Source organism: Lagenorhynchus albirostris, chromosome 8, assembly GCF_949774975.1.
Source record: "Lagenorhynchus albirostris chromosome 8, mLagAlb1.1, whole genome shotgun sequence".
NCBI classification, from domain to species: Eukaryota; Metazoa; Chordata; class Mammalia; order Artiodactyla; family Delphinidae; genus Lagenorhynchus; species Lagenorhynchus albirostris.
This window is the reverse complement of record NC_083102.1, coordinates 31,836,854-31,864,015: the sequence shown is the minus strand read 5'-3', so window position 1 is coordinate 31,864,015 and position 27,162 is coordinate 31,836,854. Positions and strand designations below refer to the sequence as shown.

The following is a 27,162-nucleotide window of genomic DNA, read 5'->3' as shown; positions in this document are numbered from 1 at the left end:
CACTAGAAGAAAAAAACATTGGGAGGGAACTTGGCAAGAGATTACTAAGAGAAAGAAATCTTGGGAGGGAAACTGGCAAGAAATATGAAAAACTTGGGAGGGAAGTAAGCAAAGAAATGAGTTAACAGCTGTTCTGGAAAATAAATTCCATCATGCAGATACCACAAGACTAATTAAATTTGAATTTGACCCCTGGATCTTCAGATCTGGCCAAAACTCACCTGCATTGAACAGACTTGACCTTTGGGTGGTCAATCCACCATTGTAGGAGAATTCAGGAATGTTCAGTTGGGAGATCTGTAAATAAAAAATGGCCACACAAATTAACATTTGCATTCAGTAGTAGCCAAGATATAATAGACATCCAAAACAGATATTCGAAACACACTGAACTATGTCCCCTAAACCAGAATAAACCACACTAAGTGACTGTACCTTGAACCACCTGTCATTTTCTACTGATAGGTAATTAAGTTTGAAAGCACTCCCATTTATTTATTGTAATATGAAGCAACTACATTTATTTAATAAAACTGTGGAACCAAACAGGAACACCATAGCGTTTCCTGAACTAGACTATTATTTCACTTCATTTGAACCCTGGAACTTAAAAATAAATACTAGCTAACATCCATTGGGAGGGCACAAGTCAGCATTGCTCTGCTAAGCATTTTTGCATGCATTGGTCCATTAATTCTAACTTTCTAGTTATCTAGTGACCACTTTCCCTAGAGTTTGCAATCAAAATGAAAATGTGCTGAATTCTAAAATGTGAACTAGGGTTTAGCAATTAAGATTACAATTCTGGAACTAATTATTAGCTTAAACAAACGGGAGTTCTTACGTCTCTAAAACCTGAATAACCCTAAGACTGCCCCTCTTCCTAAGATGTGGGCAGATCAACAGAACAGTACTATAAAAGTCGAATTATAAAAGAATCTTTAGTTGCAAGAAAAAAAAAAAGTCGAATTATAACTGTCTGGGACCAAGCTGTCTCATGAATAGATAATGAAATTAAGATATTTAAGCCAGGCCCCTCATATTAAAAAACAAAACATCATTAAGTTTTCCAAAGGTCAAAGCCATGCTGTATCATTATATATAGGCCTGATGTTTCATCCCTTTTGAAGAACTGGGATACTGGACCCCACACTCTTGGAATTTTCCATTTTGTAGTGATGGCTAATTCAAAAAGGTCAAGAGAAGATTTTACACTTATATTTTAATAGAACTTTAGACTTTAATAGAACCTTAGAACTTGGTAATGTTCATAAATTCCTTTCCAGGAAGGGACACTTGGGTTTTCTAAAAATTTAGTATAAGTATTCTGTAGACAAAAATTGCCCTTGAAATGGCAATTATATTACCATGAATATGTTTCAGAACCAAGTCTGTAATACCTAATTTTTATTTAGAAGGTTTAATTACCCTTGATTCAAATTTCATAAATTAAAAAATTGATTTCAATAAGCATTTGTTGAGTTTCTGCTGTGGACACAGTATATGTTAGGTACTCTGAATGCTGCCTGCAAGTATAACAAGGGTCCTGTCTGTAATGAGTTTTTGACTTACAGATTTTTTTGGGGGGGGGGAAATATATATATATACACACACATATATATGAATATATATATTCACTCATGTAGTAAATATTTGTGAGTGCAAACATTAAACTAGGAACTGCGTCAAACTCTCGGAATTACTGGTAAAAAAGGCATAATTCCTGTCCTCAAAGGTCTTCCACTCTGGTGGAGATGAACAAGTAAAACCAGTGCAGTTTGTTAAGTTCTACGATATTGGTTAATACCGGGTACTTATATGGTATAGAGAAGCAGCACTTAATCTGGTCTTAGAAGGTCAGGTGAGGTTTCCCTGGAGGAAGTGACATCTAAGGTGAGAGATGATGGATGAAGAACAGGGAGAATATTCCAGAAAGAGAACACAATGTACAAAGCTGGGAGCCAACAGAGAACATTGTACCTTCGAGGAGCTATGATCAGTTGTGTGTGGCTGGGGTGTAGGATGAAATGGGCTGGAGTCAAGTGAGAGCACTGCACTTTCAGGGGAACTCTAGGTGGTGCAGCGAAGCTGGGACCTGGAAAGGAAGGCATATATGATGAGAGCCGAACTGGGAGAGAACAATCAGATCGTGGTTTCTGTCTCCCCACTTGCCAGCAATTAAACCAAATAGCCAAAAGAGGCAGAAAGAGTCATCCACACTTCACTTTCATGTTTCATATACCTGGGGAAATGCGGTTCTCATGCAGCGGTTTAGCTGCAAGAGGAGTCGGTGAAACGTGGTGCTTAGTGGGAGCACAGGCCCCTTGGGAGGGGAGCAGGTGGGTCCTCCATTGTTGCTTTTCTTCACTGGAGGGAGTACCATAATAAAAACAATATTTTAGGGAGATTTATCCAGTGTAACATGAAAACTGGAGGGGGTAATGGAGATGTGGATAGACATTTATGAAATATTGTTATGCACATTTTAAAGTGTAAGAAATGAAAGTTTGAGAGACTTGTTGAAGATCACGTCTCATAACTGATGGGGCCAGCAAGAGAATCCAAATCTTCTGACTTCTTCTCTTTTTTGCTATACTCGATTAGGGTTGTTGCCTGTTAGAAACTCCTACGACTTATGCATTGAACATTGCAGACTTTGAGTTAGGACTTCAGGCTGGTTAATGTCACTATGATTGTAACAGTATTATTAAACCATTGGGATTATAAGTCTGCCATTTGTGAAAGAGAAGGTTATGATGACAAAGACTTGTGAACTAACGGCACTGAAAATTTCATGACATAGTTTTGAAAAGTCTTTGCAGGATATTTATTTTCATATAATTGACATATCAGGCTACCATACTCCTAAATTCCGTACTCCTTGATCTTGGGAAGACCACCTATACTAACACACTTGAAATTTAAATGTCAAGACATTTCTACCCATATCTTCTTCCAAATTATCTTCTTTTCTTCTCACCTTGGGGCAGAATCTCCTCTTCACGCCTCATGACCTCAAATTTAAAATATGGAGGCCTAAGTACGTGGGCAGTCAGCTCAGGGAAGAAAGCCTTCTCAGGGAAAGTTGAGCAGCTGGTTTTTTAAAATGAGCTCTTGAGAGAATAAGGATCTCGGTAGGATTACTTCAGAGGTGATGGGTAAGGACATATTGAAACCCATCTCCTGGGGAGCCCTGGTTACTAGGGACCTGGGAGACCTGCGAGGAACTCCAGAGCAGGATCAAGTGCGAGATAACACAGTAATGTGCCAATGAAGCTCTTGAGAAAGGAGTACTTTCTAGATGCTGGATTTGTCCCAGTATCTTGGGCGGGTAGACCTAGAAAAGATAGTTAAGGAATGAGTAGGTTCTTAACTGCCAATTCTTAGACCAACTGAATTAAAATCATCTAGAGAGAGCTTTTAGAAAATAGATTGTTAAGAATCATTTCAGAGAATCTGAAGTCTGGAGTCCAGAAATCTGTCATTAAATGAGTCTAATGTAGAGCCAGAACACATAAATAAGATTCTTTGTCTCAAGTATCTTTTTTAGCTTCCTTGGGGACACTTATCTCAAGATACGTTAAAGCACTGCATTTTACAGCTCTTCAAGCTATGAATAGAATTACATATATACTCACAAGTTCATACATAAAAACCATGTATGTATATATATATATGAATATTAAACAATAGCTTAATATCGACAACAAAAGACTGTAATATCTATTATAATAGTGCTTTTTGTACTTTTGTTGGGTCCAATAACGAATATATTGGAATTCGAGTTTTCTGCTATGAATTGGTCAGTACCAAAGCCCAGTGAAAGAAGAGTTTTTATTTTTCAAGTTGATAGAATGTTCTCACTTCTTAAGCTTTCTAGCAAGGATTAATCTTTAGCCAATATTTGTAGGTACAGCTATTTGTAATCAAGTTTGACTTAGGCCAACAGACTGTCTTCCCTAATGAACAGAACTCCAATTTTTAATTTATAGAATTCATTCATGTATATTCCCTGCTTTAGAAGTTAACCTCCCTCTGTGGATACATGTCATACGGTGCTACATCCACAGTTACAACAGCTGTGTGCAAAAATGGTTAATTCATTTTTTCTCTCTATACAGTACTCTCTTGGCTTTCTCACATTCTCTTCTTCCTCTCTTCTCCCTTCCCCTTCCCTCTGTTCCCCCAACACTTCTTTTCTCCTTCCTCCTTCTTGCCTAGTTTCCTTGTGCATAAAGCATAATACAAGTGCTTAGTAATTATTAAACATTAATAACAGTGGCACTAACTGTCTAATGATTCACTGTTAAAGACATGCTTTACTGAATGGCATTACTTCTGAAGTTCATGTTCCCGCAACCCAAGCTTCTCACCATCCTCCCTTACCACAAGCAGCTGTATTGTCAAGGTTGTTCTGAAGAGTGATAAGACAGCCATAAAACAAGGTTTATGGTATTTTCCTATCTACAGAGCCACAGCAAGCTCAAATGTACTCAGCAAATATTGCAAAATTACATAGGACCATTAAATGTAACACTTCACCCTTTCTTTAAAGTTCTCTCTCTCTCAATATACTAATACCCTATACCATTCCTCTATGTTCACGTCAGAGTTGATGAGCTTTGTATTAGCAGTTCCTCCTTAACAGCTTCTGGTTTGTCTGGCTCAGTTGAATAATATCAGGGTGATGAAATTTAGGTGCATTTTAAAAAAGTAAAGTGGTACACATTTGTGTGAAAAGTGTGTTCATAACATTGGGTATATTATATACTTTTTTAATAATAAAATAAGTTTATCTTTATTGCACATTTATTATAATATTACTTTTACCCTCGCTGGTACTCTTTATCTAAGTATTTTCAAGTGCTTTACAATCTCAAACAGACTTAATGTTTTTTGTGCACAGAATCCTTTGAAGTTGACATTTGCCTTTCTGACCAGCATGTTGTAAAGGAAGTTAGCCAAAAGAACAGGTACCTATTCCAACAGGCATAAAAATCACAGGTTAAAATGCAGATTCCTGTACTCTGCCCTAATTCTTCTGAGTAAGAATAGGTGCAGCATTTTTAAGCAAGCTCCCCAGGTGATTCTGAAATAATTGGTCCAGGGATCACACTTTGAAAACCAATGATCCAGATATTTGATTTTATCTGTAAATAAGCTGTGATGAGAAAATTATTAAAAACTGAAATGACAGTGTAGGGTGGTTGCAAAGAAAGATTTTTCAGGGTCTCCTTCAATAGGAAAATTAACTGATCACAATTTTTAAAAGTTTATATTTGATTTATTTTAAGATTTAGGTTTAGAAAAATCTTAGTAGTTAATTTTTATATTAGAAATCAAATCATGCCCAGTATCTTAATTCCAATAAATGATTTCCTCCAATAATTTTTTTTTTTTTTTTTTTTTTGCGGTACGCGGTCCTCTCACTGTTTTGGCCTCTCCCGTTGCGGAGCACAGGCTCCGGACGCGCAGGCTCAGCGGCCATGGCTCACGGGCCCAGCCGCTCTGCAGCATGTGGGATCTTCCCGGACCGGGGCACGAACCCGTGTCCCCTGCATCGGCAGGCGGACTCTCAACCACTGTGCCACCAGGGAAGCCCTCCTCCAATAATTTTTATGGGTAACTCCGAGAGAACTCAAGAGAAGTTGCAGCGCAAGTAAAGAGAAATCAAATTTGTCTCTGGTTGCAAAGTTTCCCTGGGCAGCACATGCTCTTATGCTGCTTTTTAAACTCATGATAGCACCAAGGCTGAAAACCAACACCCTTAAGATAAATATAGCACCAGATTGGAGTGCCCTTGGTCATCAGCAAAGATAAATGTTTAACAGAGTATACAAAACAAAGTGTTTTATGTTAAATAGAAGCTAAAGACTAATAAAGAAATCTCCAAATGAACAATAAAGTAATCAGAACAAGTACTCACATTAGCAGCAGGATATTGGTTTTATTAATGCATTTGATCTTAAAATAATGGGCTTATTCACAATTCTCTTCAGTCTACCCCTACTATTTTGTTTCACTTCAATCTCAGCAGCTTTCTAGTAATTATGATCTTCGAGATATTTGTTAAATTATCCATATTGACACATTTCTCTTCATAAATGGTTTCAGTCCAGAAAAGGAGGCCAAGTGCATTGGCTCAGAACATCAAATCTTTTTCAGACGCAGGAATCTCTTATTTTCGTGCTTTTTCAAGGTAATCTGCATCACTAGCATCTATTCCAGATAGGAAATATTCATATGACAACATCCCTGTTTTCTTAACTATATTGTTAGAGCCCTAGACGAATTGTAAGAACATTTCACCAAATCCTCAAGTCCATTCTCTAGTAGGTCTGCGTCTTTATTGCCATCCTGCCCGGGGAGGGGGAAGGGTAAGCTGGGACAAAGTAAGAGAGTGGCATGGACATATATACACTACCAAATGTAAAACCAATAGCTAGTGGGAAGCAGCCGCGTAGCACAGGGAGATCAGCTCTGTGCTTTGTGACCACCTAGAGGGGTGGGATAGGGAGGGTGGGAGGGAGGGAGACGCAAGAGGGAGGAGATATGGGGAAATACATATATGTATAGCTGATTCACTTTGTTATAAAGCAGAAACGAACACACCATTGTAAAGCAATTATATTCCAATAAAGATGTTAAAAACAAACAAACAAAAAAGAACATTTCACCAAATCCTTCTCACCATCATTCTTCCGTAAACCCCAAGCTTCAGGCAATCACTGTTACGAATGTGATATGTACTTTTCAATCCATTTAAATGAATTTACACCATATATATTTATCTATAAACAATACTTAATTGTTTTGTGTGGCTTTAAAATTTACATAAATGGTATAATTTGTACACATAATTCTTCAACTTGCTTTCTTTGTTCCAGTTACCTTTTTGAGGTCTAGCTATGCTACTTAGATGTAGAAATTTATTTCATTCTATTAAACTGCTGGATGGTGCTTATGTGTAACATTTTATTTACTCTGCTCTTGATGAATATTTAGATTGTTCTAAGATTTTACTTAGTACTGCAACGGCAATCTTTGAATATTTCTCTTTGCACGTATGTAAGAGCTTCTCCGGTATAAATAGATGAATTGTGGTGTCCTAGGATATTATGTACATTTCCAGTATCGCTAGATGCTGCCAAATTGTATTTTAAAGTAGCTGTACCGATTTACGCTACGAACAGTCATTTATGAGCGTTCCCATTTCCTCAATCTTTGAAAACTCTTGTTTTTGACAGAGAGTTTAATTTTTACCATTCTAAGTTGTAAGAAGTCCTATCTCTTTACTGTTCTAATTTGCAGTTCCCTGATTGCTTGTGAGATTATATTTGTTAGCCATTTGACTACATATCCTTTGCCATTTTTTTGGTAAGATTGTGGTAGCTGTGAGATGTGCCTTATACACCTCTGTCGTAGGGAATGTAATTGAATGAGGGCCCACTGCTATGAGTTAAAATCCTTCACTTTCAGAGTTTGTCTTGAGACTACACCTTCCCACAAATGATTGAGTGTGGCAGGGATACTGAAGCAGATTTGTGTCTGAAAGACATGGGACTTATTTATTAATGGATTTTGGCTCAGAGACTCTCAGATGGCTCTGTCAGACCTTGCTTAGATTGCGAAGTGTTCTAATGTCTTTCCATCTAACCTTCTGTCCTTCTCTCCTTCGCTCAGGGGTTGGAACTGCATTGAGGTCTGACAGCTCTCCCAGCCTTCCTTGCCTCCTTTCCTGTTTTCTTTTATGCAAGTATTTCCCATAATAAGATAATTTCATGTTCAATAGTTTCTTGGTATCTGCAGCTTGGAGGGACTGTACTAAAACAGTTATATACATTGCATTACTCTCCTTTAGGGATGGGAGGTAATGCAACGTATGTTTTGTTCTGGAATCTTTTGTTATAGAGAGTTTTTTGATTTTCATATAATGAATTATATCTATATTGTCTTTTATGGTTTGTTCTTTATCTTTAAGACAATCCTTTCTAATACAAATCATAAAAATATATTCTTGTGTATTCTCAATATTCTTAAAGTTTCATTTTTTGCATTCAGGACTACAAACCATTGGAATTAATTTTTGTATTTGGTATGAGCTAGGGGTCTAATTTTATCTTCCAAATGGAGATCCATATGTCATGAGATAATTTTTTGAGCAGTTTCTCCTTTCCCTATAAACTGTCATTCTAACACTTTTATGCTAGGTTCTGATCTGTGTGTGGGTTTGTTTGTTTGTTTGTGGAATCTTCTGTTCCGTTCATCTGTCTGTTTACTCTCCATCAGAATCTACTTTTCAAATGACAGTAGGCTTACCATTTAACTTTATTTATTATTTAGGGTTAACGAGTGTGCTCTAGTGACATATCCCAGTATCTCAAGCTGGCCAGAGAGATAAGTTGGGGGCAGACTTGGTTAGGTTCCATGAGGTTAGGTTCGAACCTAACCTTCCTTTGTGAGGAAGTCACAAAGGTTCTCCCAGGCATGAAGCCACATCTCAGCTCAAAATCCAGCTCTTTCATTAAGTTGTCCTTGATAGATTATAGATTGTAAGCTCCCGAATGCAGGGGATTAATCGTAACCATCTCTAAATTGCCTAAAATACTTGCTCACTGTTTGGAACATATGCCTATAATAATTTAAACTTGTCCTGGTTCCCAAAGCATAGAGCAAATTACAACCCTGCCCTTGCCCTTGAGAAGCTCACAGTCTTTGAGGGTAAACAGACAATTAATAAGAAAAGACATAAAAGCTCTTATAACACATAGGAACAGAAAAGTCATGACTAGTTGTCAAAGAAGTTATGGAAGACTTTATGGAGGATATTAAATTTTTATTGATTTTAAAGGAATTTGCCAGATAAAGAAGTAGAGGAAAGCCATTCTAGATAGAGGGACCGGCAGGTGCAAATAGTAAAAGATATGGTAAATTTGGAGAACAATGAAACTTCCGTGTGGCTAAGGGTCAAGACGTATTTGGAAGAGTGCTGGGAGGTGAGTCTGAAGAAATGAGCTGGGAAAAGTTTTGTATGCCATCTTTCTATTTTTATTTTTTTAATTTATTTATTTTTTGGCTGCATGGGGTCTTCATTGCTGCGCACGGGCTTTCCCTCTAGTTGTGGCGAGCAGGGTCTGCTCCTCGTCGTGGTGCGTGGTCTTCTTATTGTGGTGGCTTCTCCTGCTGCAGAGCATGGACTCTAGGCGTGCGGTCCTCAGCAGTTGTGGCTCATGGGCTCCAGAGCGCAGGCTCAGCAGTTGTGGCGTAGGGGCTTAGTTGCTCCGTGGCATGTAGGATCTTCCTGGACCAGGGCTCAAACGTGTGTCCCGTGCACTGGCAGGTGGATTCTTAACCACTGCGCCACCAGGGAAGTGCCTGTGTGCCATCTTTTAAAGTTTGGATTTTATTCTGGAGTTCACAAGGATCCAATATATTTTTGGTTGTTTGTTTTATGATGTTTTGTTTTAAGCAGGGATGTGACATGATCAGTTCGATTGAATGAATTCGAATTGTTCAAAGTAATGTGGATCATACGTTCTTTGGCCAAGCTATCCGCTACCAGCTGAGAAAAAATGACTTCTCCTATATTTTAGGGTCATGGGATATGATGAGCATTCTCCATGAATCAGCTCTCATTATGTTATGTTAACAGGATTGAAGAGGATAAACCTTTGGAAAGTGAGACAACTTGATACTTAAGAACTCCATATCTTCCACATACGTTTTATTATTTTTTTGATAAGAGAACTAGTAACCTAGTTCATAAGAAAAGTATCAATAAACATCCCCTTTTACTTATGCAGAATTCACTTGCTTAGCACCATAATAGTGGATGATAGAGATCAAGCTGAATAAACACATGCATATATGCATGTATACCATACATATACGTGTAAGTAATATATATATACACATATCTATGTACATATATAAAGATGTATAAAAATGCAATCTGTATGTGTATATATATGTATATTCAAATGTATGTGTGTCTATACCCCAGTCACGATAATGAGTATTTTGGATAGCAGTTGTGATAACCTCTGGTTAGATATACTATAGTTACCAAAGAAAATATTTTATACACCATTAAAATATTATTGAGGAAAGTACTGCTAGCGGATAAAGTCTTTTTAAAATTTTTATTATTTATTTAATTTTTAAAAACATTTTTATTGGAGTATAATTGCTTTAAAATAGTGTGTTAGTTTCTCCTTTATAACAAAGTAAATCAGTTATACATATACATATATCCCCATATCTCCTCCCTCTTGTGTCTCCCTCCCTCCCACACTCCCTATCCCACCCTTACAGCTGGTCAGGAAGCACCGAGCTGATCTCCTGTGCTATGTGACTGCTTCCCACTAGCTATCTATTTTACATTTGGTAGTGTATATATGTCCGTACATACACTACCACTCTCTCACTTTGTCCCAGCTCACACGTCCCCCTCCCCGGGTCCTCAAGTCCATTCTCTAGTAGGTCTGAGTCTTTATTCCCTTATTGCCCCTAGGTTCTTCATGACCTTTTTTTTTTTCTTTTTTAGATTCCATATATTTGTGTTAGCATACGGTATTTGTTTTTCTCTTTCTGACTTACTTCACTCTGTATGACATACTCTAGGTCCATCCACCTCACTACAAATAATTCAATTTCATTTCTTTTTATGGCTGAGTAATATTCCATTGTATATATGCGCCACAACTTCTTTATCCATTCATCTGTTGATGGACACTTAGGTTGCTTCCATGTCCTGGCTATTGTAAATAGAGCTGCAATGAACAATGTGGTATATGACACTTTTTGAATTATGGTTTTCTCAGGGTCTATGCCCAGTAGTGGGATTGCTGGGTCATATGGTAGTTCTATTTGTAGTTTTTTAAGGAACCTCCATACTGTTCTCCATAGTGGCTGTATCAATTTACATTCCCACCAAGAGTGCAAGAGGGCTCCCTTTTCTCCACACCCTCTCCAGCATTTATTGTTTGCAGGTTTTTTGATGATGGCCATTCTGACTGGTGTGAGATGATACCTCACTGTAGTTTTGATTTGCATTTCTCTAATGATTAGTGATGTTGAGCATTCCTTCATGTGTTTGTTGGCAATTGGTATATCTTCTTGGGAGAAATGTTGATTTAGGTCTTCTGCCCATTTTTGGATTGGGTTGTTTTTTTGATATTGAGCTGCATGAGCTGCTTGTAAATTTTGAAGATTAATCCTTTGTCAGTTGCTTCCTTTGCAAATATTTTCCCCCATTTCCCCCATTGTCTTTTCGTCTTGTTTGTGGTTTCCTTTGCTGTGCAAAAGCTTTTAAGTTTCATTAGGTCCCATTTGTTTATTTTTGTTTTTATTTCCATTTCTCTAGGAGGTGGGTCCAAAAGGATCTTGCTGTGATTTATGTCATAGAGTGTTCTGCCTATGTTTTCCTCTAAGAGTTTGATAGTATTTGGCCTTACATTTAGGTCTTTAATCCATTTTGAGTTTACTTTTGTGTATGGTGTTAGGGAGTGTTCCAATTTCATTCTTTTAGATGTAGCTGTCCAGTTTTCCCAGCACCACTTATTGAAGAGGCTGTCTCTTCTCCATTGTGTATTCTTGCCTCCTTTATGAAAGATAAGGAGACCATATGTGTGTGGGTTTATCTCTGGGCTTTCTATCCTATTCCATTGATCTATATTTTTGTTTTTGTGCCAGAACCATACTGTCTTGATTCCTGTAGCTTTGTAGTATAGTCTGAAGTCAGGGAGCCTGATTCCTCCAGCTCCATTTTTCTTTCTCAAGATTGCTTTGGCTATTCGAGGTTTTTTATGTTTCCATACAAATTGTGAAATTTTTTGTTCTAGTTCTGTGAAAAATGCCTTTGGTAGTTTGATAGGGATTGCATTGAATCTGTAGATTGCTTTGGATAGTATAGTCATTTTCACAATGTTGATTCTTCCAATCCAAGAACATGGTATATCTCTCCATCTATTTGTATCATCTTTAATTTCTTTCATCAGTGTCTTATAATTTTCTGCATACAGGTCTTTTTTCTCCTTAGGTAGGTTTATTCCTAGGTATTTTATTCTTTTTGTTGCAGTGGTAAATGGGAGTGTCTCCTTAATTTCTCTTTCAGATTTTTCATCATTAGTGTAGAGGAATGCAAGAGATTTCTGTGCATTAATTTTGTATCCTGCCACTTTACCAAATTCATTGATTAGCTCTAGTAGTTTTCTGGTAGCATCTTTGGGATTCTCTATGTATAGTATCATGTCATCTGCAAACAGTGACAGCTTTACTTCTTTTCCAATTTGGATTACTTTTATTTCTTTTTCTTCTCTGATTGCTGTGGCTAAAACTTCCAAAACTATGGTGAATAATAGTGGTGAGAGTGGACAACCTTGTCTTGTTCCTGATCTTAGTGGAAATGGTTTCAGTTTTTCACCATCAAGGATGATGTTCGCTGTGGGTTTGTAATATATGGCCTTTATTATGTTGAGGTAAGTTCCCTCTATGCGTACTTTCTGGAGGGTTTTTGTCATAAATGAGTGTTGAATTTTGTCAAAAGCTTTCTCTGCATCTATTGAGATGATCATATGGCTTTTCTCCTTCAATTTGTTAATATGGTGTATCACATTGATTGATTTGCGTATATTTAAGAATCCTCGCATTCCTGTGATAAACCCCACTTGATCATGGTGTATGATCCTTTTAATGTGCTGTAGGATTCTCTTTGCTAGTATTTTGTTGAGGATTTTTGCATCTATGTTCATCAGTGATATTGGTCTGTAGTTTACTCTTTTTGTGACATGTTTGTCTGGTTTTTGTATCAGGGTGATGGTGTCCTCGTAGAATGAGTTTGGGAGTGTTCGTCCCCCTGCTGTATTTTGGAAGAATTTGAGAAGGATAGGGGTTAGCTCTTCTCTAAATGTTTGATAGAATTCGCCTGTGAAGCCATCTGGTCTTGGGCTTTTGTTTGCCGGAAGATTTTTAATCACAGTTTCAATTTCAGTGCTTGTGATTGGTCTGTTCATACTTTCTATTTCTTCCTGGTTCAGTCTCAGAAGGTTGTTCTCTTCTAAGAATTTGTCCATTTCTTCCAGGTTGTCCATTTTATTGGCATATAGTTGCTTGTAGTAATCTCTCATGATCTTTTGTATTTCTGCAGTGTCAGTTGTTACTGCTGCTTTTTCATTTCTAATTCTGTTGATTTGAGTCTTCTCCCTTTTTTTTGATGAGCCTGGCTAATGGTTTATCAGTTTTGTTTATCTTCTCAAAGAAGCAACTTTTAGTTCTATTGATCTTTGCTACTGTTTTCTTCATTTCTTTTTCATTTATTTCTGATCTGATCTTTATGATTGCTTTCCTTCTGCTAACTTTGGGGTTTTTTTGTTCTTCTTTCTCTAATCGCTTTTGATATAAGGTTAGGTTGTTTATTTGAGATGTTTCTTGTTTCTTAAGGTAGGATTGTATTGCTCTAAACTTCCCTCTTAGAACTGCTTTTGCTGCATCCCATAGGTTTTGGGTCGTCATGTTTTCATTGTCATTTTTTTCTAGGTATTTTTTGATTTCCTCTTTGATTTCTTCAGTGATCTCTTGGTTATTAACTAGTGTATTGTTTAGCCTCATGTGTTTGTATTTTTTACAGACTTTTTCCTGTAATTGATATGTAGTCTAATAGCATTGTGGTTGGAAAAGATACTTGATACGATTTCAATTTTCTTAAATTTACCAAGGCTTGATTTGTGACCCAAGATACGATCTATCCTGGAGAATGTTCCATGAGCACTTGAGAAGAAAGTGTATTCTGCTGTTTTTGGATGGATGGTCCTATAATTATCAATTAAGTCCATCTTGTTTAATGTATCATTTAAAGCTTGTGTTTCCTTATTTATTTTCATTTTGGATGATCTGTCCAATGGTGAAAGTGGGGTGTTTAAGCCTCCTACTAAGATTGTGTTACTATCGATTTCCCCTTTTATGGCTGTTAGTATTTACCTTATATACATAAGGTGCTCCTTTGTTGGGTGCATAAATATTTAAAATTGTTATATCTTCTTCTTGGATTGATCCCTTGATCATTATGTAGTGTCCTTCTTTGTCTCTTGTAATAGTCTTTGTTTTAAAGTCTATTTTGTCTGATATGAGAATTGCTACTCCAGCTTTCTTTTGATTTCCATTTGCATGGAATATCTTTTTCCATCCCCTCACTTTCAGTCTGTATGTGTCCCTAGGTCTGAAATGGGTCTCTTGTAGACAGCATATTTATGGGTCTTATTTTTGTATCCATTCAGTCAGTCTGTGTCTTTTAGGTGGAGCATTTAATCCACTTACATTTAAGGTAATTATTGAAATGGCTATTCCTATTACCATTTTCTTAATTGTTTTGGGTTTGTTATTGTAGGTCTTTTCCTTCTCTTGTGTTTCCTGCCTAGAGAAGTTCCTTTAGCATTTGTTGTAAAGCTCGTTTGGTGGTGCTGAATTCTCTTAACTTTTGCTTGTCTGTAAAGGTTTTAATTTCTCCGTCAAATCTGAATGATATCCTTGCTGGGTAGAGTAGTCTTGGTTGTAGGTTTTTCCCTTTCATCACTTTAAATATGTCCTGCCACTCCCTTCTGGCTTGCAGAGTTTCTGCTGAAAGATCTGCTGTTAGCCTTATGGGGATGTCCTTGTATTTTATTTGTTGTTTTTCCCTTGCTGCTTTTAATATTTTTTCTGTGTAGTTAATTTTTGATAGTTTGGTTAATATGTGTCTTGGCATGTTTCTCCTTGGATTTATCTGTATGGGACTCTCTGTGCTTCCTGGACTTGATTAACTATTTCCTTTCCCATATTAGGGAAGTTTTCAACTATAATCTCTTCAAACATTTTCTCAGTCCGTTTTTTTCTCTTCTTCTTCGGGGACCCCTATAATTTGAATGTTGGTGTGTTTAATATTTTAATAGTCCCAGAGGTCTCTGAGACTGTCCTCAATTCTTTTCTTTTTTTTTTTTTTTCTTTATTTGCTCTGCAGTAGCTATTTCCACTATTTTATCTTCCAGGTCACTTATCCGTTTTTCTGCCTCAGTTATTCTGCTATTGATCCCGTCTAGAGAATTTTTAATTTCATTTATTGTGTTGTTCATGATTGTTTGTTTGCTTTTTAGTTCTTCTAGGTCCTTGTTAAACGTTTCTTGTATTTTCACCATTCTCCTCTTCATTTGGTAGGTCTGGTGGGTTTTTACCTTGCTCCTTCAACTGCTGTGTTTCTGTCTTCTCATTTTGCTTAACTTACTGTGTATGGGGTCTCCTTTATGCCGGCTGTAGGTTCGTAGTTCCCGTTGTTTTTGGTGTGTGCCCCCAGTGACTAAGGTTGGTTCAGTGGGTTGTGTAGCCTTCCTGGTCGAGGGGACTAGTGCCTGTGTTCTGGTGGATGAGGCTGGATCTTGTCTTTGTGGTGGGCAGGACCATGTCCGGTGGTGTGTTTTGGTGTGTCTGTGACCTTATTATGATTTTAGGTAGCCTGTCTGCTAATGGGTGGGGTTGTGTTCCTGTCTTGCTAGTTGTTTGGCATAGGGTGTCCAGCACTGTAGCTTGCTGGTCATTGAGTGGAGCTGGGTCTTGGTGTTGAGATGGAGATCTGTGGGAGATTTTCCCCGTTTGATATTACATGGAGTTGTGAGGTCTCTTGTGGACCAGTGTCTTGAAGTTGGCTCTCTCACATCAGATGCACAGCCCTGACACCTGCCTAGAGAACCAAGAGCCTGTCATCCACATGGCTCAGAATGAAAGGGAGAATAAAAGAAAGAAAGATAAAGATAAAATAAATTAAAATTAAAAAGTTATTAAAATAAAAAATAGTTATTAAAATTTTTTTAAGTAATTTAAAAGAAAGAAAGAAAGAACAATGAAACCAAAAGACACATCCACCAGTGATAACAAGCGCTGAAAACTATACTAAAAAAAAAATAAAGAAACGGACAGGCAGAACTCTAGGGCAAATGGTAAAAGCATAGCTATACGGACAAAATCACACACAGAAACATACACACTTACAAAAAGAGAAAAAGGGGAAATATATATAGTTGCTCCCAAAGTCCACCTCCTCAATTTGGGATGATTCGTTGTCTATTCAGGCATTCCACAGATGCAGAGTACATCAAGTTGATTGTGGAGTTTAATCCGCTGCTCCTGAGGCCCCCAGGATTGATTCCCCTTTGTCTTCTTTGTTCGCACAACTCCCGGAGTTCAGCTTTGGATTTGGCCCCGCCTCTGCGTGTAGGTCGCCTGAGGGCGTCTGTTCTTCGCTCAGACAGAACGGGGTTAAAGGGACCACTGATTTGGGGGCTCTGGCGCACTCAGGCCGGGAGGAGGAAGGGATATGGAGTGCGGAGCGAGCCTGCGGCAGCAGAGGCCAGCGTGACGTTGCACCAGCCTGAGGCGCGCCGTGTGTTCTCCTGGGGAAGTTGTCCCTGGATCACGGGACCCTGGCAGTGGCGGGCTGCACAGGCTCCCGGGAGGGGAGGTGTAAACAGTGACCTGTGCTTGCACACAGTCTCTTGGTGGCAGCAGCCTTAGCATCTCATGCCTGCTTCTGGGGTCTGCGCTGATAGCGGCAGCTCACCCCTGTCTCTGGAGCTCCTTTAAGCGGCGCTCTTAATCCCCTCTCCTCGTGCACCAGGAAACAGAGAGGCAAGAAAAAGTCTCTTGTCTCTTCGGCAGCTCTAGACTTTTCCCGGACTCCCTCCCGGCTAGCCGTGGCACACTAGCTCCCTTCAGGCTGTGTTCACGCAGCCAACCCCAGTCCTCTCCCTGGGATTCGACCTCCGAAGCCAGAGCCTCAACTCCCAGACCCCGCCCGCCCCGGCGGGTGAGCAGACGAGCCTCTCAGGCTGGTGAGTGCTAGTCGTCCTGATCCTCTGTGCGTGAATCTCTCCGCTTTGCCCTCCGCACCCCTGTTGCTGCGCTCTCCTCCGTGGCTCCAAAGCTTCCCCCCTCCGCCACCTGCAGTCTCCACCCGCGAAGGGGCTTCCTAGTGTGTGGGAACCTTTCCTCCTTCACAGCTCCCTCCCACTGGTGCAGGTCCTGTCCCTATTCTTTTGTCTCTGTTTTTTCTTTTGCCCTACACAGGTATGTGGGGAGTTGCTTGCGTTTTGGGAGGTCTGAGGTCTTCTGCCAGCGTTCAGTAGGTGTTCTGTAGGAGTTGTTCCACATGTGGATGTATTTCTGATGTATTTGTGGGGAGGAAGGTGATCTCCATGTCTTACTCCTCCGCCATCTTGAAACTCCTCTGCTAGCGGATAAAATCTTATCTAACACTTAAAACATCTTCAGTTCCCTAAAAAAGAAACAAATGAACAAAACCCTTAAATTTCATACCAGTTTAGATCTTTTTCAAGTAATTTTGTAGATCTCTTCTCTTAAGCTAAATTTAGCCCAAACCCCAATTTTTTAAGTTTGGCTAATGAATGTCTGTAAAAATCCATTAAAATTTTAGGAAATAGATGTAAGCCCTTTTAATAGCACTCTTCTTCCACTCAAACTTTTTCCTTTTCTTTCTTTTCTTTTCTTTTTTAAAAAATAGTTTCTTAGCTTCTTCTTAAGTCATAGTTCGGAGTTTCTAATGAGAATGTCTGACTAAACATGTTACCTATGCTTGGTAAAAGATAAAATTTGTTTACCTATGATTAATCTAGTTAAGTTGAAAAACACATACTTTGAGAGGTAAAATCTCCTGACTGAGTATAAATTGTTTAAAATCTAGAATACACTGAAAGAGTGAACACTTCATATAAAAATCTATAGAACATGGCTGTACTCAGAGGGAAATTTATAGCTTTAAATGCCTTTATTGTTAAGAAGCAAGCCTAAAAATACACAAAATTCATATTTTTCTTGAGAATTTTAAAAAAGCAACCAAATAATAAGTTAAGAGAGGGAGCAAGTAAGGATAAAAATTTAATGAAGTAGGAAACAAACAGATAAATGAAAGATATAATAATTCCTCAAAGCCAATTCTTTGAAAAGACCAGTAAAATAGTTAAATCTATCCTTGTCTTTAGTAAGGAAGACTTAAAATATTAGGAATGATGAAGAAGCTTAAGCAAAAATATGGACAAGATTAAAACTATTATTAAAAGTGAGTGCAAATCTGTTGAAAAGTTAAAAACCTAGAGGAACTGGATGATTTACTAGCAAAATACAAATGATCAAAACTGAAGAAAGAAGCATAAAAAAACTTGAATAGACATTACCATTGTAAAGTTGGTTCAATGTGGATTAATAAAAATTAAAAGGCACTATCACTAGATAATTTCATAGCTGGGTTCTATTTTACCTTTAATAACATAACTTCCAATATTATTTAAACCATACCAAATCATAGAAAAAAATGAAAAACTTCATTTTCTAAAGCCAGAATAGTATTTGTATCAAAATATGAAAAATTATGTAAAAAAGAAAACTGTAATAAATCATACTTATGAATATAGATATTTAAATAAAATGCTATCAAATAAAATACTACTAAATAGAATTCAGTATGGTATAAAAAATAAAATATCAGGCAAGATTCATGAATAGGAATACAAGGGTGCTTCAATATAAACAATCTATAAATACAATATAATTTGTTACATTGAAGGAAGAAAACCATAAAATAGGGTCAGTAGATGCTAAAAGGGTCTTACATAAATTCAGCAGTTATTTCTAATAAAACTTCAAAGTAGGAATAGTAGGAGAAAACTTCATTAAAGAGCTTCGTACCTTTTGTTAAACAAACAATCCAAAGTAAGCATTATTTTATTTATTTAAAATTTATTTATTTATTTATTTTTGGCTGTGTTGGATCGTCGTTGCTCCATGTGGGCTTTCTCCAGTTGCCGTGACCGGAGGCTACTCTTCGTTGTGGTGCACGGGCTTCTCATTGCGGTGGCTTCTCTTGTTGTGGAGCACGGGCTCTAGGCGCACGGGCTTCAGTAGTTGTGGCTCGTGGGCTCTAGAGCACAGGCTCAGTAGTTGTAGCGCACGGTCTTAGTTGCTCCGTGGCATGTGGGTTCTTCCCGGACCAGGGCTCGAACCCGTGTCCCTTGCATTGGCAGGCGGATTCTTAACCACTGTCTCACCAGGGAAGTCCTAGCATTATTTTAAATGGTGAAAGGTTAATGCCATTTGTCTTAAAATAAGAATAATATTACATGTTCGTGAAAAAATTGTTCACCTAAAAAAACCCCAAGTGATTCTAGCAAAGGCAAACGGAGAGCAAAACCCTGCCAGAATTAATAAGGGACTATGATAAGATGGCTGAATAGTAGATGAGCATACAAAAATAATCAGCTTTTCTTTACAGTGGCAACAACAATCTAGAAGTGGAAATAAAAAGCTATTCAGGGGCTTCCCTGGTGGCGCAGTGGTTGAGAGTCCACCTGCCGATGCAGGGGACACGGGTTCGTGTCCCCATGGCCTCTGAGTCTGCGCGTCCGGAGCCTGTGCTCCGCAACGGGAGAGGCTACAACAGTGAGAGGCCCACATACCGAAAAAAAGAAAAGCTATTCAATTCACAATAGTAGAAAAACATAAAATACTTGAGGATAAATGTAACAGGAAATTTACAGGACATATATGAAGAAGATTGCAGTCTTATCGAAAGATCTAAAACAACTGAATTAATGGAAAGATATGATTTAGCATCCTAAGATGCGAATCACATCCAAACTTATGTATACATTTAATAAAATCACAATACATCTGAATGAGATTGTTTTTGGAATTTTATTAAACTGAACTTAAATTTCATGTGGGAGGAAATATAAAGAGTAGTTAAGAGTATACACTTTGTAGACAAACTGCCTTGGTTTCAATTCTGGCTCTTGTTTACTGGCTGTGTTATCTTTGGAATGATATTAACCTTTTCTAACTTTCAATTTTCTCATATTTAAAATGGGGATAGGGTTGTGATGAGTATTAAAGAAGTTAATACTTGTAAAATGCTCAAAATAGTACCTGGTGCATAGTAAGCACTCAATATCCATTAGCTATTATTAGTATTATTATTTATATTATTGTTAATATTGTTATTATATAGAAGACTAAGTGAGCAAAAAGAGACAAAAATTTATGAAGAAGAATTGTGCTTTGTCAGGTATTAAATCATACTTAAAGCCATTAAAAAAACCTAAACACCAAAAACTCAGCAGAATATTAGTGTAGGAGTAGAGAATGGATCAGAGGAACCAAACAGAGAACCCAGAAATAGATCTTTGGCAATATGAGACTATGATAGATGATATATAAATTGAGTGGAAACATCATTTAATAAATTATGTCTACTATCCAACTAAAAGAAAATAAGACTACATTCTTATCTCACACCATGTATAAACATAAATCATACCTTGAATAAATTCTTTAATTTAAAAAGAGTAATCAATATTTTACAAGAAAATTTAGGATACTATCTGTACAACCTGAAAGTGCTGTAGTATTTTTTAACCAATATACTAATTACAGGTAGATATATTGACTAAATGAAAAATTTAAATTTTGCATATGACAGGTGGTACATACATAGTGAAAATAGAAACAGGGAAAATGTTTTAAAAATATTAAAGAAAAAGTTGTTAATATCTATACCTTACAATGAAAAATGAATTAATAAGAAAAGGACAAAAATCTGGTAAAAACAGGCATTTCACAGAAGACAAAACCCACGTTACCAATAAATATTTAAAATTTCACCATTATTAAGGAAAATGCAAATTAAAATGACAAGTTAGCAAAAATTAAAATGTGATGGTACGTATTGTTGGTGATGATGTGAAGAAAAGTAACAGTTCCATCAAATCTTGATGATGGAACTGTTACTTTTTTTTTTTTCTTTTTTTTGTCGTACGCGGGCCTCTCACTGCTGTGGCCTCTCCCGTTGCGGAGCACAGGCTCCGGACGCGCAGGCTCAACGGCCATGGCCCGCAGGCCCAGCTGCTCCGCGGCATGTGGGATCTTCCCAAACCAGGGCACGAACCCGTGTTCCCTGCATCGGCAGGCGGACTCTCAACCACTGCGCCACCAGGGAAGACCCCCACTTTTAAAAAAAAATTTATTTATTTTTGGCTGCGTTGGGTTTTCGTTGCTGCGCGTGGGCTTTCTCCAGTTGCGGTGAGCGGGGGCTACTCTTTGTTGAGGTGCATGGGCTTCTCACTGCTGTGGCTTCTCGTTGCAGAGCACGAGCTCTAGGTGCGTGGGCTTTAATAGTTGTGGCTCGCGATCAATAGAGCGCAGGCTCAGTAGTTGTAGCGGACAGGCTTAGTTGCTCCGCGGCATGTGGGATCTTCCTGGACCAGTGCCTGAACCTGTGTCCCCTGCATTGGCAGATGGATTCTCAACCACTGCGCCATCAGGGAAGCCCTGGAACGGTTACTTTTAAAAGTTGTTTTGTAAAGGATTCTGGCAGCAATAACTTTTAAAAAGAAAAGACACGTACCTGTGACCATGCTGTCTCATTCATGAGAATATATCTTATAGAAATAAAATCACAAAAGCTCAATGATTTATGTACAATGGTGTTATCAGTAGACTTTTTTTTTTTTTGGTAGCAAATGCCAGTGAAGATCACAGAGCATCTGACAGAGCTATGTTTTGTGTTTTTTTAAATTTATTTATTTTTTATTTTTGGCTGCGCTGGGTCTCTGTTGCTGCACCCGAGCTTTTCTCTAGTTGAGGCGAGCGGAGGCTACTCTTTGCTGCGGTGCACTGGCTTCTCATTGCGGTGGCCTCCCTTGGTGCCACCAGTTCAGTAGTTGTGTCAGTTTCAGTAGTTGTGGCACACGGACTTAGTTGTTCCATGGCATGTGCGATCTTCCCGGACAAGGGCTTGAACCCGTGTCCCCTGCATTGGCAGATGGATTCTTAACCACTGCGCCCCCAGGGAAGCCCGGAGCTATGTATTTTGAAATTCAAAATCTTACACTTCCAGTCCAGTCTAGTCCAGACTGCAAATAAATGTGGACCAGTGAATTCAAGCACAGAGCTTCCTGAAAGGAGCTTGCATCAAGCTGCTTTCTTATTATAGAATTCTGATGTTGACTCATCAAGAAGGTTACTCTGGTGTTGATTGCTAAAATATTTATTTGTCTAACTAGGTGTTCTTCATTCAGTAGTACCTCAGTCAATTAGCAGAAAGTGTGGGGAGTTAAAAATAGTCTTCTTATTTGTTTGTACTGCTGAAACATATTCTAGTGGAAATTTCTAATCAAATACTACAGAATCATCCCGAAAACATGAAAAGGTTTCTCAGAAAAAAGAAAGTAGGTGTTCCCTACCCTCCTTGATTCTTTTATAATGAGAAGATAATAAGATGAATAAAAATATCATAGCACAATTTACCATGGCTAAAATGTTAAATAAAATTAACTAACCATCTCTAGAGAGGTAGCATTTGGAAGGTATCTAGATCTTGTCTGGGAATATGGTGTCACCCTTAAGAACCTTGACTTTTAGTTTCAAAACATGTGACTACATACATAGCAACCTCAACAAAAGTACATTTGGTAAAGGCATGCGAACTTGGGACTTGAATGCACGGCTTCCAATTCTAAGTCTGATTCTTTTCCGATACATTATCCCTTGTACGTTTCTTACAATCATATGCTAATAAAGGCTATATTTTCAGGCCTTAATAAGAATCTGCTTTTCCTTTAATATGAGAATGGCGCAGAGTATTATATCAGCTAAGCATTCTACTCAAGGCCAAATGGAAATGAATGATGTACACAGATTGTTGGTAAATATATCATTCTAAAATTGCAGATCACCAAAGTTTGAGTGTGCATTATGGACCAAGCTCTTTATATGAAGTTACTTCAAATTTTTGCAACTGTTAAAGGAAGGTACTATTACCCCCATTTACAGAGGGAGAACTGAAGGCCAGAATAGACTTGCCCAAAGCTACTTATCCAGTTATTAGCAGAAACAGAGCTACAAAATAAGTCATTGTGCTCTCTGGTCAATGTTGCCATTCATGTTCTTTATTTTGTTTTAAACTTTATTTTAGAATTAAAAATATTCCACTTGGATTGGCACATTTCACTTCATTGATTTATATTTATTGAATTGCTTTGTATATGACATATTCTTAATTCTTATACTGAGCACCCTTTATAAAAGATGGACTATAATTGCACCTAGCTTATGGTTAGAATTAAGTTACAAAGCTGTTAAGTAACTGAGATTTCACAATAAGCCTGCAGAGCAGGGTTCAAATCCTGGGCCCCATGCCATGCAGTTCAGTATTCCAGCTTTGTTACTTATTGAACCATCACCATTAGCATAGTTTACATGACATCCCAACAGCTCTCTAAATGGACACCGCAAACATAATTCAGATTTCAGCTCACCAGTGACTTGGGAGCAGAGACGCTTAGATTCAGTTCGTCATGGCATTTTCCCAGGGTGCACCCAACCTGGAAATTCTCCCAAGTATGGGGGGAAATTTCACACTGAGAAATCCCATTCCATCTAAGGCAGGCCAAAGAAGATGACCAGTCACTTACCAGGCATCATGCCAGGCAGGCCTGGGGCACCCCAGGGATGCAGGCGTGGCTTACTGACTGAACGTGCTGAACAGACCAGGCACGGGGCAGAGTACATTATCATAGGAGCTCAAAATTAATAGCGTTCTGAAACTAAAAATGAAACAGAGTAGCTTGTGGTTATAATTGAAATAGATTAACTTGGTACCAGGAAACCATCTAAGCAATTCCTTCCTTGAATCCCTCATTTTCTTAATGTATTTTCTCCTTTCCCGGACCAGTTCCAGGTCAGAATTTGAGGAGTGATACTCAAAGGAATGGCTATTTCTGGTCTTTTTTGGAGGAAATTGGTGGTTTTCCATTCAATCTGAACATGTAAAGTCTAAGCTCACTTGAGGATCTTCCAATTTCTTTCTCTAATATTACGTTTCAGCCTACTCATATGGGAAGGAAGAAAGAGATTTTTTTTTTCCTTCTCCCTCCTATTTCCTTGGCTTGTTTAAAGGATGAATATTACAGGCTCCTGTGAGAGAAATTTGGCTAAAACAGCCTCTTATTTATTCTGTCTTAAGAGAAGAAAATTATTGAAATAAATTGCATTTGTATTCTTTGGACATTTACATTCACTAGGGATATTTGCTAAAGTGTCAATTATAGTTCCTTGTCTTCTATCATTTCCTATCTTTCCCTTCACTTTTCTCGTCTCTTTATGCTGCCAGTATCCTCCTACTTTTTCCTACAGATGTCTACTTCTTCTGACAATTATTCCTTTTCCCATTTTCTTTCTTTTTCTATGCTGTATACCTTTCTTATTTTCTTATATGCACCTGTTTCTTTGTCACTTAATGTTTGTTTACCTTTCCTTCATCCATTCTCTCCTTTTTTCTTCCTTCATTCCACAAATATTTGTTAAACTCTTGCACTGGGCTAGGATTCTACACCCTCCAAATCTATAATCCCCTAAATGTAACAGTATTATTAGCGTACCATCAAAATAACTACTGATATTTCTGAATTTAAAAAAAAATAGAAATTTTAACTGATTTAACTGATAGTGTATTGAATTCAAATTTGAAAAAAAAAACTCCAATAATTCCAGCAACCTCTGGTTTTTAAAGATTGTGTCAGAGGGCTTCCCTGGTGGCACAGTGGTTGAGAGTCCGCCTGCCAGTGCCGGGGACACAGGTTCAAGCCCTGGTCCAGGAAGATCCCATGTACCGAGGAGCAGTTAAGCCCGTGTGCCACAACTACTGAGCCTGTGCTCTAGATCCCGTGAGCCACTACTACTGAGCCCGCGAGCCACAACTACTGAAGCCCGCACACTTAGAGCCCGTGCTCCACAACAAGAGAAGCCCCCGCAATGAGAAGCCCACGCACCCCAACAAGCAGTATCCCTCACTCGCTGCAACTAGAGAGAGCCCGCACACAGCAACGAAGACCCGACAAAGCCAAAAAAAAAAAAAAAAAAAAAGATTGTGTTAGAAAATGTGCCTCCTTTACAAAAGCCTGCACTCAATCTATTCATTTAAGATAAATTATTCTTTCTTTTCCTCTAAAAGATTTAATTTTTTAAAAAGGGAATGGGATATGGGGAAGGAAAATATGGTGCAGCAGAGAAGAAATACACATGTGAGCCTACTAATTGCTCTAAATTGAGTACAGAGGTTGTGCTGCATAGAACTGCTCACTAAAGGCTTAAAGGCTGAGGTGCTCCTGGACATGCTCCCTTAGCAAGACTGAGATTTAAAACCTCGGGTGTGGAATTTAGCTGTAGTCCTTGTTATTTGGATGGAATCCTGGTTATGTGGCCTGGTCCATGAGTTGAACAAAAAAATTCAGTCCAGTGGAAAGAAATGAAGCACTTCGTTTCACGTGTCTCATAACTACAGAAGGTCCTCCTCATTACAGTGCTCTATGGGTCTCAATGACCTCTCTGTGTTGTATTTCTCCAGTGCCTGAGTAGCTAGCTCCACTGGGTCCTGCTGTATATCCTCCAACATGTCAGCATTTTTTAAGTCACATTTTTTATCCTTTTTGGTCCCCTTAGCTCAGGAGTATTGACAGCAACCATTCCTTGGGGGCAGTGGCTGGCATGGTTCTAAGCCTACAGGAGCTGCCAACTAGCTTTTAATACGAATGATCATGTACTAATTTACCAGCTTTGTGAGTTTACAGTTTTGTGTATGAAGTTCTATTTGACTTTCATATGGTGGATAACAAAAACAAATGGACAATATAAGTAACCATTTTGACAATTTAAATACAGGTAATGTTCATGTCAGTTCAAGGAGAGCGGATGTACTGCTTCTAGATTGTGAAAGCAAAAGGAGGAATAGAGTGGAAGAGTATTTTTAATAGAGGGAGAGAGAAGAAGGTGGTAACAAAAGAAAAGAGAAGATGTATGGGGTTGAGAAAAGAAAAGGCAAAGAACTTGTTTTGAATTAAAGAGACAATCCTATCCATCTAACTCGTCACATTCTCAAGTCTCAGGGCAAACCTCACCTATTCCAGAAAGCATTATAGCATTTTCTACTTACTTTACAATACTTCTATATTCTGAACAATTAATTTGCCAATTAATTGCATATTGTTTTATTATCTTAAAATGGTTAATTGATTCTTTGGGATGTTTTTTAGCTTTCTCCAGGATTATGGCTTATTTTCCAAGTTAGACTTACAATGACTGCAATTTGAGGACTGTTTCTTATAAATTCTAATCTTTCACAATGTCTAGCATGGTTGTTGCCACAGAGTTCATTAACTGGAGAAGGGATGACAGGACACGTGTGGCAGGGAGGTGACAGGAGAGACAGAGCGGATGGGGAGAGGACATAAGAATGAGGTGGGAGGATGGATGAGGGAGAAGGCTGTGTTGTTTGGGTGGGTAGGTGAGAGAAGTGTGGAAAAGAGATGCCTTGTACCCCTGGTCACTGAATATGCTTAGATACTGCAGGGAGCTGTAAATGGTATTCTTTTAGTTTCTCTTATTGGGAGGTTTATTCATCTTTGGGGATTTCCTTTTAAAGGAGTGAATTTAAATTGAAAGGAAGTGCACTTTAGCACATTAATAGCACTTGGGTTTGTAAAATGGTCAATGGATGATATACACACATCTTTACATATCATAAATATGTATAAGCTTTACTTTCTGATATTTTCCAATTCTTATTTATCATAAATAACATTTGAAAAATTAAAGTTTTCTTTATAAAATTTCAACAATGTTTTGAGCAATTGAAATGCATTTAAAATAACTGAGATGCGGTGTTCACAATTTCTGCTGTGGTTAAAGCAGAAGTCTGATATACGATTGCATTTGAAGGAAAATATACCTTTCGAATTCAGCTCCAACATACTGACAATTCCTCTCTGTCTATTTTTGATAATAGGACATCTCCAAATTTGCAGAGAAAGACAACATAGTTCTTGGAGATGGTGGAATCACATTGAGTGGAGGTCAGCAAGCAAGAATTTCTTTAGCAAGGTGAATATCTGATTATTGGTCCAGTGAGCATTTGTTGTAAATATCATGCATGTAAAAACTTATAGATGATTCTCTATTTCTTTATATTCTGTTTCTGGAATTGAAAAATGCCCAGGATCTTATAGGTAGCAGGTTAAGAATAACCTTTAAGAATTATAGTTAATGATATAGTGTTCATGTCTGATAAAGCTGATG

At 38.0% G+C, this 27,162-nt stretch overlaps 1 protein-coding gene across 1 annotated transcript in view; it reads left to right on the top strand.

Moving 5' to 3' along the window:
* CFTR (CF transmembrane conductance regulator) overlaps positions 1 to 27,162 on the top strand; it is a 198,490-nt gene that overhangs the window by 88,345 nt on the left and 82,983 nt on the right. Inside the window, exon 14 of the mRNA XM_060156169.1 lies at positions 26,873 to 26,967. Coding sequence (XP_060012152.1) covers positions 26,873 to 26,967 — 95 coding nt within the window. The remainder of the gene's footprint in view (positions 1 to 26,872; positions 26,968 to 27,162) is intronic.